Source organism: Colletotrichum karsti (assembly GCF_011947395.1).
Source record: "Colletotrichum karsti strain CkLH20 chromosome Unknown Scaffold2, whole genome shotgun sequence".
In the NCBI taxonomy this organism is placed as follows: Eukaryota; Fungi; Ascomycota; class Sordariomycetes; order Glomerellales; family Glomerellaceae; genus Colletotrichum; species Colletotrichum karsti.
Window position 1 is genome coordinate 750,351 of NW_024065902.1, and position 16,956 is coordinate 767,306.

Consider the following 16,956-nt stretch of genomic DNA (forward strand, 5'->3'; position numbering starts at 1 on the left):
ACTGCGTGCTTCCTCTCTCTCCTTGGGCAATGAATTAAAACCAAATAGCCATCGGAGCTGTTTCGGTTTGCTTTATTACTCTCTGCCCTTGCTCTACTTTTACCAATTCCCCCCATACCATTGTTGTTGGTGGTTGCTGCTGCTGCTGCTGCTCCTGTTTTTTTTATTCTGTCGATTCTTCAACCCTCCTTGTCACTCACTGTTGGTTCAGGCGAGCAGGAGGTATTTCAACGAATTAGAGGGACGCAAAAAAGCAAAACCTCTCTCGCCCTCAGAAGAACTTCCCGACTTATACCCCCCTTCAGAGAGACAGACACAGACACAGCGACGAGATGGCACCGACAAGAGGCCAGATTCAGACGCCTGGTGAGGCCGGTAAGTTTGGCCCTGGCTTCCCCTGCAACACCCTCTTCCTTCAGCGGGTTTGCCCACTGTAAATTCGGCAAGCCTACAGCGGCACCCGTCTTCGGCCAATCAGAGCTCGCCTATTTGTCGCATCCAGCACCCGCTAGCGATGCCAATTAGTGGAAGCTGGATGGATGGCGAAGTGAAGCTGGTGGCCACGACGACGACGACGATGATGATGATCAAGACAGAAGGCAACGGCTAACACAATGCGCACACAGTCGCCAGAATCGCATACCTCTCCAGCGATGTCGTCGTCTCCGTCCAGCCGTCACTGGCCAAGGACTCCGAGTTCTCTTCCCACCTGAAGCGCTACGTCGCTCGCGCCGACAAGAGTCTCGTCGCAAAGTCGGCAGTGCCAGAGGTGAGCAGCCAAAAACCCACGGCGATTCTCGTCGCCGTCGAGATTGAGTCCCCAGAACTGACAATCGTCTTCTCGAAACGCAGGTCCAGCACGTCAGGCACAACACCGACCCCCTCCTCTCCGTCTTCACGCCCTCCCGCGCCGGCAAGCTCGTCGCCGTCACCACTTCCTCCACCGTCCTCCTGCCCGCCATCTCCCACCTCTACAAGCTGGCAAACTACCCCGTCGTCCTGCACGTCTCCCTCCAGCCCGCCGGCTTCCCCGACTTCTCCAGCATCACAGCCATCCGCAACTCAGGATGGACGTTCTTGCAGTCCGAGTCGCTGCAGGAGGCTCAGGACATGGCCCTGACTGCCCACGCCCTGGCTCTGCACTCCGGCAAGGGTGTCATTCACTTCTTCGCCTCTTCCTCGAGCGACAACGACGCGCCCATTGAGGCCGAGGACCCCGAACTCGTGCGCCAGATCCTGGATGTCGATGCTGCGAGGCGGTTCCAGTCCAGCGGCGGCGCGGAAGCGGCTGTCGGCATCTACGCCGATGACGGCCGACTGCCGGTCGCGTCAGACCGACCCGACGTGCCGCCGACCGGCTCCTCCACTCTGGGTGGTCTGAGCTCTTCCGAACTCGCTTCGTCCGTGCACTCCAAGCTCGACTCGTCCCGCGCCTCGGTCCAGTCCAGCAGTGAGCACAGCTCCACCGAGAGCCCCCCGTCAGTCGTCTCCTCCAACGCCACCACCATCGAGTCCTCCTTGCCCGTTGTGTCGTCCGAGGACATTCTCAAGTACGCCAACGGTATCTGGGCCCAGCTCAAGCGTGTTACCGGCCGTGAGTACACGCCCTTCTTCTACGCCGGCCCCACCAACGCCGAGAACTGCCTGTTCGTCTTCGGCTCCGGCGCCTACTTCTTTGGCGATGTCATCGACCAGGCCCGCCGTGGCGGTGACTTCTCCAAGGTCGGCATCATCACCCCGAGACTGTACCGCCCTTGGTTGAGCTCCGCTCTCTCCGATGCCCTGCCCAAGTCCGTCAAGCGCATTGCCGTTTTGGAGCAGATCCACCGCAAGACCACGAAATGGGGCCCCGTCCTCATCGATGTTCTCACCAGCGTCAAGAGCGGCTTCGGTGGTGTGCAGACTGTTGTCGGCTACCAGCTCGGCTACATTGACCCCAAGACGGTCATCCAGGCCCTGCGCGGCGTCCTGCAGAACCTGACCTCCGAGAGCCCCGTCCAGAACCTCGAGGTCGGCCGCAAGGATGTTCCCCAGGAGGCTCTCGAGTACGGTCTGGAGAAGCCCAAGGTCGAGACCTCTTACACCAAGATTCTTGACCAGCTGTTCGGTCAGCGCGCCTTCGTCGCCAACGCCCTCAAGTCCAACAACGCCGGCATCAACGCCTCTATCCAGGCCAGTCCCGAGTTCGGTTTCGGTTCCCTGCTGGCCCGCAAGGAGCGCCGTGTGCGCTTCGTGAACGAGGTCAAGGAGGCCGCCAGCAGCAACGAGTTCGTGACCGAGTCCCCCAAGAGCTGGCTCGCCCGCTGGGCTGCCAACGCCCAGGATGCCAAGAAGGCGAATGAGATTGCCGATGACCTGATCCCCCGCCTCGAGACTGACGGTTCTTCCATCGCCCGCAACCTGCTGTCCAGCAAGCGCCTCTTCCGCAAGGAGTCTCTCTGGCTCGTTGGCTCCGATGCCTGGGCCTACGATCTCGGCAACTCTGGTGTGCACCACGTCCTGGCTTCCGGCGAGAACGTCAACATGCTCATCATCGACTCCACTCCCTACTCGGAGCGTGCCGCCGCTGACGCCAACCGCCGCAAGAAGGACATTGGTCTGTACGCCATGAACTTCGGCAACGCCTACGTCGCCTCCACCGCCGTCTACGGCTCCTACACCCAGGTCCTGCAGGCCATGCTCGAGGCTGACCAGTTCGACGGTCCCTCCGTCGTCCTTGCCTACCTGCCCTACAACGGCGAGGCCGACTCGCCCCTGACTGTTCTCCAGGAGACCAAGAAGGCCATCGACGTCGGTTACTGGCCCCTGTACCGCTGGAACCCGGCCAACGACGCCAAGGGCGAGCCCAACTTCTCCCTCGACTCCGAGCGCATCAAGAGCGAGCTCAAGACCTTCCTGGACCGCGACAACCAGCTGACCCAGATCATGAAGAAGGACCCCATCTTCGCCGCCAACCTGTCTCAGGACTTCGGCACGGAGGTCAGGGCCCAGCAGAAGCGCAAGGCCAAGGATGCGTACAACCAGCTCCTCGAGGGTCTTTTCGGTGCTCCTCTCACCATCCTGTACGCCTCCGACAACGGTAACGCTACCAACGTCGCCAAGCGTCTCGGTAACCGCGGCAAGGCTCGTGGCCTGAAGACTACCGTCATGGTCATGGAGGACTACCCCATTGAGGACCTCCCCTCTGAGGAGAACGTCATCTTCGTTACCGCCACGGCTGGTCAGGGTGAGTTCCCCCAGAACGGTCGCCCCCTCTGGGACGCTCTGAAGGACAACACCGAGCTCGACCTCGCCAACGTCAACTACTCCGTCTTCGGTCTCGGTGACCGTCACTACTGGCCCCGCAAGCAGGACAAGATCTACTACAACAAGCCCGCGAAGGACCTCGACCGCGTCCTCGCCAACCTTGGTGGTAAGAGACTTGCCGACATTGGTCTCGGTGACGACCAGGACCCCGATGGATACCAGACCGGCTACAGCGAGTGGGAGCCCAAGATCTGGGGCGCCCTCGGCGTTGACAACGTCGATGGTCTCCCTGAGGAGCCCGCCCCGATGACCAACGAGGACATCAAGATCCAGTCCAACTACCTCCGCGGTACCATCGCCGAGGGTCTCCTGGACACCAGCACCGCCGCCATCTCCGCCCCCGACCAGCAGCTCACCAAGTTCCACGGTACCTACATGCAGGACGACCGTGATGTTCGTGACGAGCGCAAGGCCATGGGCTTGGAGCCCGCCTACTCCTTCATGATCCGTTGCCGTCTGCCTGGTGGTATCTCCACCCCCAAGCAGTGGGTCCAGATGGATGACATCGCCAACGAGCTGGGCAACGAGACCATGAAGCTCACCACCCGTCAGACCTTCCAGTTCCACGGTGTTGTCAAGGGCAAGCTCCGTCCCGCCATGCAGGCCATCAACCGCGCCCTCATGACCACCATCGCCGCCTGCGGAGACGTCAACCGTAACGTCATGTGCTCGTCCCTCCCCCAACACTCCTCGTACCACAAGGAGGTCTGGGCCTACTCCAAGATCATCTCCGACCACCTTCTGCCTTCAACGTCCGCCTACCACGAGATCTGGCTCGCAGACGAGAACGACAAGAAGACCCAGGTCGCCGGTGACGCTGTCCAGGACTTCGAGCCCCTCTACGGACCTACTTACCTCCCCCGTAAGTTCAAGATTACGATCGCCATCCCTCCTCACAACGACACCGACGTCTACGCCCACGACATCGGTCTCATCGCCATCAAGGGCGCCGACGGCAAGCTCGCTGGTTTCAACCTCATGGCCGGAGGTGGCATGGGTGCCACCCACAACAACAAGAAGACGTACCCCCAAATCGGCCGCATGCTCGGTTTCGTTTCGACCGACCAGGTCCACATCGCCTGTGAGAAGGTCATGCTCGTCCAGCGCGACCACGGAGACCGCAAGAACCGTAAGCATGCCCGTCTCAAGTACACCATCGACGACATGGGTGTCGACGTCTTCCGTTCCAAGGTCGAGGAGCTGTGGGGTCAGAAGTTCGAGAAGGAGCGCCCCTTCGAGTTCAAGAGCAACATCGACACGTTCGGCTGGCAGAAGGACGAGACGGGCATGAACCACTTCACCTTCTTCATCGAGAACGGCAGAATCGAGGACACCCCCGAGTTCCAGATGAAGACTGGTCTGAGGGAGATCGCCAAGGTCCACAAGGGCGAGTTCCGCCTGACCGGAAACCAGCATCTCATCCTCAGCAACGTCGCCGACGAGGACCTTGACGCCATGAAGGAGCTGATGAAGAAGTACAAGCTCGACAACGTCCAGTTCTCCGCCCTCCGCCTCAGCTCCTCCGCTTGCGTCGCCTTCCCGACCTGCGGTCTCGCCATGGCCGAGTCCGAGCGCTACCTCCCCGTCCTCATCAGCAAGCTCGAGGGCTGCCTCGAGGAGAACGGCCTGCGCCAGGACTCCATCGTCATGCGCATGACGGGTTGCCCCAACGGCTGCGCTCGTCCCTGGCTCGCCGAGGTCGCCTTCGTCGGCAAGGCCTACGGCGCGTACAACATGTACCTCGGCGGCGGCTACCACGGCCAGAGGTTGAACAAGCTCTTCCGCCAGAGCATCAAGGAGGACGAGATCCTTGCCATTATGAAGCCGCTGCTCAAGAGGTACGCGGCGGAGAGGGAGAAGGGTGAGCGGTTCGGCGACTTCTGCATCCGCGTCGGCGTCATCAGGGCGACCAAGGAGGGTCGGGACTTCCACGAGGGCGTAAGTTGATAACCCTGAAACCGCGAGAAGAAATTTCATGTGCTAACATATAACCACAGGTCCCTGACGAGGATGAGGATGAGGAGTAGATTTACTCGTGAGGTGATTTCTAGGAGCGATTTTGAGTATTTGAAAAAGAGGGGGAAAAGTTGCGAATTGTAACATGTATGTTTTATATCCGTTGAGCTTAGCATCGGGGACTGGCGTTATTCTATGCTATTTTATCTCATATATATATCATGTTCGAAATATCTATATACCTGGCTTTCTGGTTCATAAAGGTCTGCGTGCCCATCAACTCTGTTGAGCCAGCTCAGAGGGTTTACCTCGAGAGATGAGACACGTCATCCTGTGATGAAAACTCCCTCGGAACCAGAGGTGCTTGATGTAACGCGCGTGAGATTTCCATTGAGACATCAACACACATGGTATCGACCTTCGATGTCCTACTCGCTGGGATTATAATGTGAACCGAGGCACGGGCCGGTAGGTGGGGGGCGGAGCGGGAGGTAGAACGGCCCCGCCGAAACGGACCGCACGGTCTCTGCGGGGGCTGAGGCTGTCTTAGGGCGGCCCGGTTCTAGATCTCCCTCGCGCGTCCTTACGAATGTGTTTGAAATCCCCAGTCGCAGCACTTCCTCTCGTTACGAAGACCCCGTTCTGGAACAAGATGTCGTTGGCGGGCATGGCGGGGACGGTTGCGGAGGTCGGGCTAGGCCGTGTTCGGCGGTGGTTGGAGAGGTGGCTTGACACGGTCGGCGAGACGAGCTGGTTTTGAGGTGTTTCGGCGAGGCGTGCCGCGGGGCTCGATTCCTCGCGTGCTGGACGCATGCACTTCGGGATGGGGGAGCCGAGTTCTTGGGAGACGTCGTTTATTCCTTATCTCCCCTCGAATGCGGATCTTGGACCATGGCTGTCGTCACTTGGAGTCTCTGTCAAGTCCTCCCCTGCTATTGTTGCCGTCCTTTCTATGCTTTCTCATCTTTGAAAGGCCGAGGAAACAAAGTTCTTCAGCCGCTCTCGCAAGTGCGAATAGTTCTCTAGCGAGAGCAGACGGCGAGCCAACCTTCTCAGCGCGGCCACGGCAAGATCATCAGGACCAATCGCCAGGTTCCCGGGAATCCCTTTTGGAGGCGTCATCGTGTCTCTCGCTTAAGCGCATAGGGTCTCTTTGGAGGACTCCTCTGGACCTGCTCGAAGTCGCGCCATCCTCCACTTCGAAGGGTTCCGGGAGGATGAGTCCACCGGAAACGGTCCAGCCACTTCTACTGGGGTTTGTCTTGGCCAGATCTCCGCCGATGGTGGTAGCATTTCCCGGATATCCCGTCGGACTGGCATCGATGGGGGGCTCGTGGTTTCCGTAGGAGTAGTCGTCCTCGCCCGTCGCTGGAATGTCCCGAGGAGCTACATTCCACACACACGCGTGCGAGGAAAACGCCTTTCTTCCCCCTACGACCGGAAAGGAAATAGGAACAAATCCTTGTGCAACATAAACTCCCGTTCGCTCCCATTCGCACATCCTGGTCTTTTTTCCCATTTCCCCTTTCCCCCCTCTTCCGCGAATCGCCGCCGGTTCCGCCCCGCCCCGAGATCGACTTCCCCGATGACCGTCCCCTGACCCCCGAGTGTCCCTCCCCCCGGTTCTCTTACCGTCGAAGTTTGCGGTACCATCAGATGGAGCTCCCGTTTTCCGAGTGGTTGGTCGACTTACCAAGCTGCGCCGTGAGTGTCGTCGCCCTGGGACTGTTCGGAAGACGGGTACTGATGGACGTATCATTCATCACAGGCGCCGTGTTTGACTAACGCGCTTAACTTTACTCGCTGCGCTGCGGACGATCTGGTATCTACGTGTTTGTGCAAGGATAACAGCTACATCGAGACGTATCGTGTCTGCGTGCGAGCTTCCTGCGAGATTGGAGACCTTCTGAGTAAGCTGGCGGCCACCTCATGTTGTTGATGTTGAGTTTATTGTCATGGTCCATGAATAGGCGGATTTGTTTGCTGACGGACGGACTGTCAGTCGCCAAGAACGCAACCTGGACGTACTGCAACTTCCCCTACCAAAGCCAGCCCGGCTCCGTGTTCGGCAGGGTATTGATAGTCGGCGTTACCGCCATCTTCTTTGTCGTGCGCCAGGTGGCCAAGTTCCTGGGCCTGTCGGCGTGGGGAGCGGACGACTGGACTCTGATACTCGGATACGTAAGTTTTCGTCCGGGCTTCAGACTGATCACCCTGAAGCAGAACGCTTACCTGCAACGACAGCTATTCACTCTCTCCTTCGCGGTCTCTAAATTCTATGGTACGTATTAGAGGTCTTGCCGACATATGAAGTTCATCTTCTGCGTGCGTGTCCGTTCTAAGGTGACTGACGCAGAACAGGATATGAGTTGGGAATCGGGCGGGACGTCTGGTCCCTATCCCACGACGAGATCAACAGATTCATGCGAGTAAGGCGCTAAAGAGACTCATGAGATCCGCAAAGCCCCAATTTCCCTCCTTCCTTCCAAAGACGACTTGATGCCAAAAGCCAGAATGACGTTCCCGGCTAACATCCCCACCACAGGTCTTCTTCGCCTTTGAGATAATCTACACCGTCAGCATCGGCATCCTCAAGGCCTCCATCCTCTTCTTCTACCTCCGCGTCTTCAACCTCGTCAGCCCCACCTTCACGATAATACTGTGGTGCACCCAGGTCTTCAACGCCCTCAACTGCATCGCCTTCACCATTGCCAACCTGAACCAGTGCAAGCCCTTCTGGTACGCCTGGGAGGGCTGGGACGGGCGGCACCCGGGGTACTGCGTGAACCTGATCGCCATGCTGGTGTCGCACGCCGCGATCAATATCGCCATGGACGTCTGGATGCTGGCGCTGCCCGTCACGCAGGTTCTGTGGCTGAATCTGAGGAAGAGGCAGAAGCTTGAGATCTTATCCATGTTCGGGCTTGGTGTAATGTGAGAGCCAGCATTCTTTGTCTCTAATGATCGCTGAAAAGCTGACGACGGGGACGTTTCCCGCGTTGTAGTATCACCGTCATCAGCATCATACGGTTGAGAGTATTGTTAAACTTTCGCAGCTTTCAGGATCCGACATGTAAGTATCTCTGTGTTTCTGTTCCGCAAGAGTAAGTCAAGGGAGAAGAAACGTCTACTAACGCTTCTCCGCAGATGACGCATTCTGGCTACACATGTGGTCCTACGTCGAACTATCTACGGGCGTCATCGTCGCCTGTCTACCGTCGACGCGCCAGCTGTGGCGCGACCTGGTGCCCAAGCTCAAGAAGAAAATTGGGCTCAGACCGCCCTCACGCCCTTCGGAGCCTGGTGAATCTGTGAGGAGACTCAAGGACATCTTGTTTCTGAGCGGGGACCAGCCGAGTCCCACGAGTAGGAGCGGGTTTGCGTCGTCGCCTTCGACGCGGACGTGGAGTGGGGGATTAGATGAAGGGCCGCGGCGGCATTCGAGGCCTTGACCTCTGTCGTATGTGATGGGTGTGCATAGCTGAATGAGGAATGTATATCAACATCTGGAACCAACTTCGTGACTGTGGGTGAACAGATCAAAGCATCTATGTGAAGTCTGATTCTCTGAAATATGGAACAGGTGCATAATGTGCCGAGACCAGCCTACATGCCTTCATGAATCTCAGCGTTGACGCCTAATTACAAATTCAACCGGGTTCCGCGGCCAACTAAAAAGGTCAAACCAAGACGAATCGCGCCGTTCCTCCTTGCGAGCATGTGCGCGGTTCCGACCAGCGGTAGGCGTGGAGTCATAGTAGTCTTTATCATAATATTGGCGATTATATGAGTTCGAAATTCTTTCAGCGGGATGGGATGCTCTACGACTCCTCGTTCGTTGCAACGCGGGGATCCATGACCGAACATGTTTAAAGTAATACTCCTCGGGCACCCCCAGAGCGATGGCGTCCCTGATGCCTCGATTCATGCGGTCGACATATTCTGGCCTCGCAGAACATTTCTGTGTGGTGGGCTCGCTGAGATAGACCAACACATCGTGCGGCATCGTCGGGAGGAGTCGACTCTGGTCGATCTTCTGTCCCCTCCTGCCGACGATGTCGACGATGTCGACCATTTCCCTCGTTGTCCTATAGACGTCTGACTCATACAGTATTATTGACTGATACGTCTTCCAGTACGCGCCGCTTCGAGTGCCTTCGAAGCGGTCGAGCGCGGCCTCGTCCTCGGGGAAAACCTCGTAGACCAGCCCGTGAACGTTGAACCCGGGGTCGGGAACGAGGTTGGCGAAACCCCGGTGGTTGATTTGCCACGAATGATCCGGGAGGCTCCCACGCCCTACGAAGCGGCTATTGGGGCACCGGGTTGCCATCTGCTGCAGCCATAGGTTGCTGCCATAGGCGAAGTACAGCTGGCCGGCACTTGACATGGGGAAGATATGCGGAGTAGAATGAGGCGAATGCCGGAGCAAGGGAGAATCGTGAGGAGAAATGAAAATGGCGAGAGTGAGGTGTCTCTGAAGGGGACTGTGTTTGGAAAGAAATTTGTCTCCCCCTTTCCTCGTCGTACAGCCTGATTTCGAGCTTTGTTGGGTATTCGTGGTTACACTCATGCCGGACCCACATCGGGGCCATGCCGGTCCCGTGAGGCCCACTGATGTTGATGTGGGGTCCGGCGAAGCGGGACCCAACACGGGTCAGCATGCAGCTGGAGCAGTTTTGAGGCACATCTTTCTCGACTAGCAGGGCAGCGGCCACCTTTGATTCGATATTCAGATACCGAACAGCCTCAACTTACAACACATCCCCGCGTATTTGCACATGTGTTTTCGGTGAGGCCTCCTAAGCCACAGCCTGCTTCATGGGCTCCCTCAAGCCAAGGCGAGGCGGAAGGGGTGGTACTTAGAAGACAGTGCAAGCCTGATCGGGATGGTCGTGGAATTCCTGAGAGAATGGCTTCAGACGTATTTTTGCCTGGCTGTGAAACTGTAAAACGTTATGATGCACTATATATCGAAAGGGGCTCTGCCAATGCGGGCACGGTTTACTCAGCGTTGTGCTCGTGTCGCTCGCCAGAAAGTCAAACATGCCGCCGGTTGGGTACAACTTCGGTGTCGAGATTGAGCTTATTGCTGTTCCTCATCGATCTCCGCGCTGGAAAGCAAGACGGCGCTGTTACAAACAGCTCGCTGACGCCATCAAGTCCGCAGGCGGTCGGGCAGTTGCTGACAAGCTGCCCGAACCCTACACATATCGCAAACATCCCGAGCACTATCATGCGGGAAAGTGGTGGATCACCAAAGATGGTTCCCTCGGAGACCCGGAGAGTCCACGTAGTACGCGATACTCAACAGGCGCGACACGTAATTCCCAGGACTAACAGCTCTGAGCAGTTCCACTTGAAGCAGTGTCTCCGATCCTCTCCACCGCCGACAGCTGGTGGTATGATATCGACAGATTCTGGGAAGCCTGCCGTCGGGTGTTCTTCAAGCCCGAGAATAGCCTTGTCTGCGGATCTCATGTTCACGTGTCGCCAGCGCCGTCGATGCAGTTCTCGTTGTTGCAGTTGAAGATGGTCGCGTATGGCGTCGTCGTCTATGAGCCGCTCGTCCAGCAGCTCCTTCCGTACTTCCGACGTGATAACAGTTACTGCAAGGACAATACGAAGCACTCCGACGCGCTCATCGGAATCATGTCGTCGAGCCACTGCTCTGAGTGTGGGTTGAAAGAGGCCCAGAGACAGATTATGGCGGCGGGTACGGCGCAGTCCGTCAGAGACCTCATGCAACGCAGCGCCTCTTCTCGGGATGACAAGCATGTGATGTGGAATTTCAACAACACCCTCCCGGGGAGATCTGGCTCTATCGAGTTCCGTGGTGGTCGTGGACTACGAGATTACACAATGAGCACCAGATGGATAGCTTTCACGGTGGCATTCGTTCATATGTGTCTTTCTGAGGTATATTACGTTTGAAGCCTTAGTATGATCTGGCTTTGAAGACTAACAGAAGCCCTAGCCGTTTTGCATCCGATATCATCGACCGAGCCTGGACGATTTCTGGCGATCCCTGCGTCTGGCTGCGGACTACATTGGCATCAAGGGCCATCTCCCGCGTGACCCGTCGGTCATGGCTGAGATAGAAAGGTACGTTTAAGTAGTTTTCCATATGGAGAAAGACGATAATGACACTACCTAGCTGTAGATCGGAGTACTCTGACGACAGCAGTTTACTGTCTTCCGAGTCTGATTCTGAATACTCGGACACGGACACGGATTCTAGTGATTTTTACTCATCGGAATATTCACTATCCAGTGGCTATTCTTACTAGAACTAACAAGGAGGTACTAAGCAAGATTAAGAATTTTGGGGGTTTTAATGTGGTGTTCAATCGAGGAAACTTGGAGGCATCGTAGATGTTTACTAGATCTTTACAAATTGTTTGAAAAGATAAAGGGCATCCACGTATAATAGACTGAATTTTCATTCGACTAAAAACTGCCTACTTATATCTACTCGGCCGAGGAAGGCGATTGAACCATGTCGCCCCCTTCTTCGGCTGCCTGAATTGTGTACCCAATCTTCATATTCTCAACTTGATCGTCGATCGGCTGCTCTTGCTCTGCTGCTTGGCTCGTATGTTCCTGAAAATCTAGGTGGGACGCGGCTGGGGGAACTTCAGGCCGATGCAAATGCCCTTGGACGTGCTTGATGAATGACTCGGAGATATTGAATTTCTCGGCGTGAGAGATAGCGTTCTTCATCCGGGTGATGTACTCTTCTCGAATAACCCCATCGTCTTGGTATTCATGGCTGACATAAACGTATGCCTCAACAGACACAGGATTATGCAAGTACATAGAGGAACCCATGTCCTCTTTCACATCATGGGTGGAAAGAATGATATCCAGCCGATCTGTCGAGAGTCCATCGTAGACTCTGTGCCGCTCAAATTGGACTTCCAAAGTATCCCTTTGATAATATCCCCTAGACACTCCCTCGGATCGGTCTAGCGCCTTCCTATCCTCCGGTTGAATGAGGAAGAGAACACCTTCGACAGAGGAATCCAGACATCTGACAACGTTGGCGACCCCGCGACTGTTGATTTGCCATCTGTAGCCTGGAAGTGTGGCCTTCCCGCAAAATTTGCTTTGAGGGCATCGAACGGCCATTTGTTTGAGATATATGTTACTGCCGTAGGCGAAGTAGTACTGCGTTTTTGTGGGCGCTCTCTGGCTGGAGCCGGATGAAGGGATCGAGGAGCTCATTGTGAGCTTCCACAAGAATGAGGTGCGTTGCTGGTGGCAAAGAAGATTAAGAAGAAGACACGCCGTCTGCAGGAACAGGTGTCGTGGCAGACTGAACACAATGGCAATGGGCACAACTGTGGTCTATTAGCTAAATAGAAACATCTGCTCGCTAGAAGAGAGTAAATAAGAAATGACCGTGTGTTCTTGAATGAAATCACTGTGCCACCAAAGTACTGGCAGGGATGGCCGAGTCAAAATGCAATTTCGGGTGTCAATCACAGCCTGACTGAACCGCACGACTTGCCACGTATTCCCGGCTTTACACACGGTAGTAGAACTGCAGTCATAATCTTTTTCCATTTTGATGGCATTGGTCCATATCAAAAAAGAAGCGGTCGGGCCTGGGTTGTCGAAATGTGATCGCAGCGTTGCAGCAGGTAAACCGACGTGATGATTGGGAAGTGTTGGCAGTTGCTCAACGCCCTGTGGCTGCAATTGACAGCCAACCATTTCTCTTGCTGGATTCCGATTGAAGATGCATCCAGGCAGCATCGCATAAGCTTCGTGGGGCGGTAGACATTGTAGGCTGGTCCTCTAAGTCTAGGCTATGGCTTGCACCTGAGGTGTGCATAAAATCATTTGACATACTCCTGCCTCGACAGTTCGTGAACCGCCACCTCCAATCCTGCGATGATTTTTCTTATCACTCGTGATCAAGATGTTGATTCAACTTAGTACGCCAAATTACCACTTCGGCATTGAAATCGAGGCCATCGTGTTGCCGCACGAACCCAGACCCGGGATCGTGAATCAACAAGCCCGGATGAGGCTGTACTATCAGAAGCTCGCAGCATCTTTGAGAAAACGAAACCTGAAGGCGGAAGCTTACGACTTGCAGGGCTCATATCATGACAGCCCGGGGCAGTACGAGACGTGGTGGATCACAAGTGATGGATCACTTTCGGCCGACCATAACCTGGAGAGTAAGGATACCTACAACCAAAAACCACAACTTGACCAAAAGCACTCACACGTGACGTAAAAAGTCGAGATGGAAGCCGTGTCTCCCATCATGACTTGCCAGTCTGACTGGACGCACGAGATAGATACCTTCTGGACCGCAATGCGGGTCGTCTTTCATATGCCGAATCGATCACCTTCGTGCGGCAGCCACATCCACGTATCAATGGGCCGTGGTCGGTCTTTCACGTTGTCCCAGCTGAAGCTAATCGCCTGCGGAGTTGTTGAGCACGAGAAAGCCATCGAGGGGCTCCTACGAAGAGATCGGCGCAGCGGCAATGAATACTGCACTCCCAATAGGCTCAACTCTTCTCGCTTGCAGAGCTGCGCTACCACGCAGGAAAGGGTGGCTCTAATCAAAGGTGCTAGCAGTTCCCAGGCATTGAAGTCGATTATGCAGGATACCAGGCGTGTGCTGTGGAATTTCGATAACGTCCTCCCTGGGAAGTCAGGGACGATCGAGTTCAGAGGAGGACGAGGCCTTCGGGGTGAAGTCAGAACTAAAAGGTGGATCGCATTTACGATATCACTTATACATGCTTTACTATATATGGTGAGTTCTCTGAGGACTGTGAAACATAGAAGCACCACTAATAAATGAACTGCGAGCATAGCAGGACAATCTTGGAAACATGCCGCAGACGCCATCTGCTCTTTTCGATGTCATCAAAACCGCATCTCGACGGCTGTTTCTGGAAGAGTACCTACCTGAGAGTCACAACCAGTTGAATGAAACTGAACATTAAGATGCCACGTGAAATAGGGACCATGGTAGGGGCTGGGCGTTCTATGTATCGAATTCATTGCCTTCAGGACAGGACCCGTGGAGTTTATTCACATACCAAGGTACGATGGGAGTGACATGGTTTGACGTTAGAGTTAGGAGCGCCCAACTGTACCATAACGGACAACAAGGGTTTTTGGTGCTGTAGCTGGTGATGAATTTCATTTACTTTGCCCCTTTCGCAACCCAACCTTCGCAAATAACACTATTACGTTGCATTATGCAACGCTAACTACCTTTGTTTTCACGTCTCGCCCGCCTGTTATCATCTTACCAGTTTCCGCAATCGCACAAAGTTCTTCAGTGGCTTATGTGTAACTCCGTCTCTCCCTTCGTAGCCACTCAACGCATCAGGGCATTTCATAATCTCAAAGTTCCATACAATGAGGCTCAAGAGAATTCGTAGTTCCACGTACGCCAACCTCTTACCGAAGCAGCTTCGCTTGCCCAAGCCGAAAGCAATCTGAGGCCCAGAGGTGGAGTCGAACTCGACCTCGGGCCCGTCTCCGTTCACTTGATCCTTCTCTTCTGTCGAGTTGGCAGGTTTGAGCCACCGGTCTGGGTTAAACACAGCCACGTCCATGGGATCCCACTCGGGGACTTCGCCGCGGTTCTTGACGGACAGATGATATGTGTCATTTCGCTTCGTTTCGTCGACCTTAAATGCAGCGCTCGTGATACTGGCGCCTAAACTAAGGCAAAAGACCTTCGTGCCTTTAGGTATTTGGTAGCCAAGAAGAACTGTATCACGTAGTGCTTCTCGTTCCACGAGCGGGGCGGTACCAGCGAGACGGAGGATCTCTTCCATCGAAGCGTACAGGTAAGGAACATTGGTGTGCATGATCTCTTCAATGTAAAGGTTGCGCTTTTCTGCTCGAGCGGCAGAGAATCCGTCCTCCATTGCAGTACGAAGTTTGGTCTGGATCTCTGGGTTGTCGGCAAGAAACTTGAGGCCCCAGAGCATCGTCGTGCTGGTTGTGTCGTGGCCGCCAGTGATGACGCCAAATAACTGTTCCAAATGTCAGTCGACAGCTGACGGGTAGGTATCTCTTCAACTCATACCTCATCTATCATTGTTGGCGAAAGAAAGTTGGGTGCCCTTCCGTCCTCCTCGGCCATCTTCTTCTCCCTTCGCACCATCAAATCCACCGCCGAGTGCATCCAAGTATCGTCCATGCCACTGGACTGCTGCCGCGATACAGCTTTGTTCAACTCTCGAGTGAGGAATTCACGCCTCACCCGCATCGTTTTGTTCAGAGGTGGAAACTTTTCGATGACTCTCCACTTCCACACCGGAAATGGAGATGCGTGCAGTCTCTCGATATTAATGCTGACGTCGAGGATGGCGTTGATTACTTCGTCGCACTCGACCGTAGGAAAGTCAACTGGGTCATCCGTAGACAGTCCTTGGCGGAGTTCTGCAGCCTCGGTGTCGTCAAGATCGCGTATCAGGTCTGCAATGGGTTTTGTCGCGTTATGAGGGAAGTCGTTGCCAAAAGAGAATGCATCAACCGCGTCCAACGCGGTGTAGAAAATGTCCTGGTATGCGCTGAACGGGCGCCCTTCCGCGATTCGAGCCTTCTCCTCCCACAACTTGATAAGGTTAACCACGTTCATATATATAGCCGGCGCAGCAACATTCTGAAGAAACGGCGGCGACATCAAATCCTGAAGGAGTCTTCTGTGAGCCTTCCACTCGTCCCCAGTCACCATGGTGATGTGATGGTCCGGGGACGGTCCGGTGAATAGGTCTCGCATCATGCTCCCTCGATCGAATTCTTTGCGACGCATACAGAGATCCTGTGCCTCGCGAAAGTCGGATAGCAGAACAATAGGAGGCGAAAGCGGACGGAGGAAGATCTGACAGACGGGAGAGTTGAACTCCGCCGCCCGCCCATGAAGCCAGCCTGATAGGTCCTTCGTTCGAGCCACTGTTCTGGCAAGGTCCGGTAAGTCGCCCATTATGCGCCTGGTGGACTCTGGATGATGTGGCATGCCCTTGATTGGCTTTGGAAGAGCCTTCAGGTAGAGGCTATACACAAGCCAGATGGACAGGCCGAGACCGAGGACAAAGAAGCCATATTTCCTCGGGATAGAGGCCGCCTCCTCCACGAATCGAGTTGTCTGGTTCGAGTTCACAAATGACATATCGAGGGCGTCGCTGCTAGAGATGAGTTGATGGAGACGTGAGCTAATAAGACTAAGAGCTTCTCAGGTCTTTATGCAAACACGCGCAAAAAGTTGCGGGAATAGGGAAACTATGTAAGGGGTCTTCAGATCAAGCTTCGGCGGTAGAGACGGCGGCAGCGCCGCTCCCCGCATCTGGTGAAGCCGTCAACGTAATTAGGTTTCAGCTTGGGCGCGGCCGCACACGAACATCACATTCCAGAGCTGGGGCAACTGAACGCGGCAACACGTGCTATCGGAACGTCCCCCGCGGCAAATAGCGAAGTGCATTCCAAAAAGAGTAATAAGTGTTCACCCCATTCCTTGCCGATGTGTGGTGGTTGGAGGGGCACTTGTTTCCATGCCGAGAACGTGACAGTTGTCTAAAGCCGCAGTATCCCTGGGGTTCTTCCCACCTTCTAGACTTCAGCCATCATCGACCCATTGAAACTTCTCATACTATTGGCCTTTTATTTTAACCTTGGGGTCGTGAATGTGCTTTCAACGTGAAGGTTTTG

General features: G+C 55.1%; 3 protein-coding genes across 3 annotated transcripts; 2 read left to right on the top strand and 1 right to left on the bottom strand.

Annotated features, from left to right (window-relative positions):
- Positions 1 to 332: 332 nt before the first annotated feature.
- CkaCkLH20_00776 (sulfite reductase hemoprotein) lies at positions 333 to 5,333 on the top strand (the record flags this gene model as incomplete). Its single annotated transcript, XM_038883496.1, has 4 exons — positions 333 to 375; positions 627 to 769; positions 853 to 5,244; positions 5,304 to 5,333. 4 exons carry the CDS (start codon positions 333 to 335, stop codon positions 5,331 to 5,333), a joined length of 4,608 nt encoding a protein of 1,535 aa, XP_038751091.1.
- Positions 5,334 to 6,918: 1,585 nt separating this feature from the next.
- Positions 6,919 to 11,549, top strand: CkaCkLH20_00777 (CFEM domain-containing protein; the record flags this gene model as incomplete). Its single annotated transcript, XM_038883497.1, has 12 exons — positions 6,919 to 6,966; positions 7,031 to 7,172; positions 7,265 to 7,443; positions 7,483 to 7,543; positions 7,624 to 7,691; positions 7,808 to 8,196; positions 8,268 to 8,335; positions 8,410 to 8,628; positions 10,430 to 10,555; positions 10,613 to 11,178; positions 11,237 to 11,364; positions 11,423 to 11,549. 12 exons carry the CDS (start codon positions 6,919 to 6,921, stop codon positions 11,547 to 11,549), a joined length of 2,121 nt encoding a protein of 706 aa, XP_038751092.1.
- Positions 11,550 to 14,537: 2,988 nt separating this feature from the next.
- CkaCkLH20_00778 (cytochrome p450 monooxygenase) lies at positions 14,538 to 16,420 on the bottom strand (the record flags this gene model as incomplete). Its single annotated transcript, XM_038883498.1, has 2 exons — positions 14,538 to 15,281; positions 15,335 to 16,420. The coding sequence occupies 2 exons, from the start codon at positions 16,418 to 16,420 to the stop codon at positions 14,538 to 14,540; spliced, it is 1,830 nt and encodes a 609-aa protein (XP_038751093.1).
- Between the last annotated feature and the right edge of the window lie 536 nt (positions 16,421 to 16,956).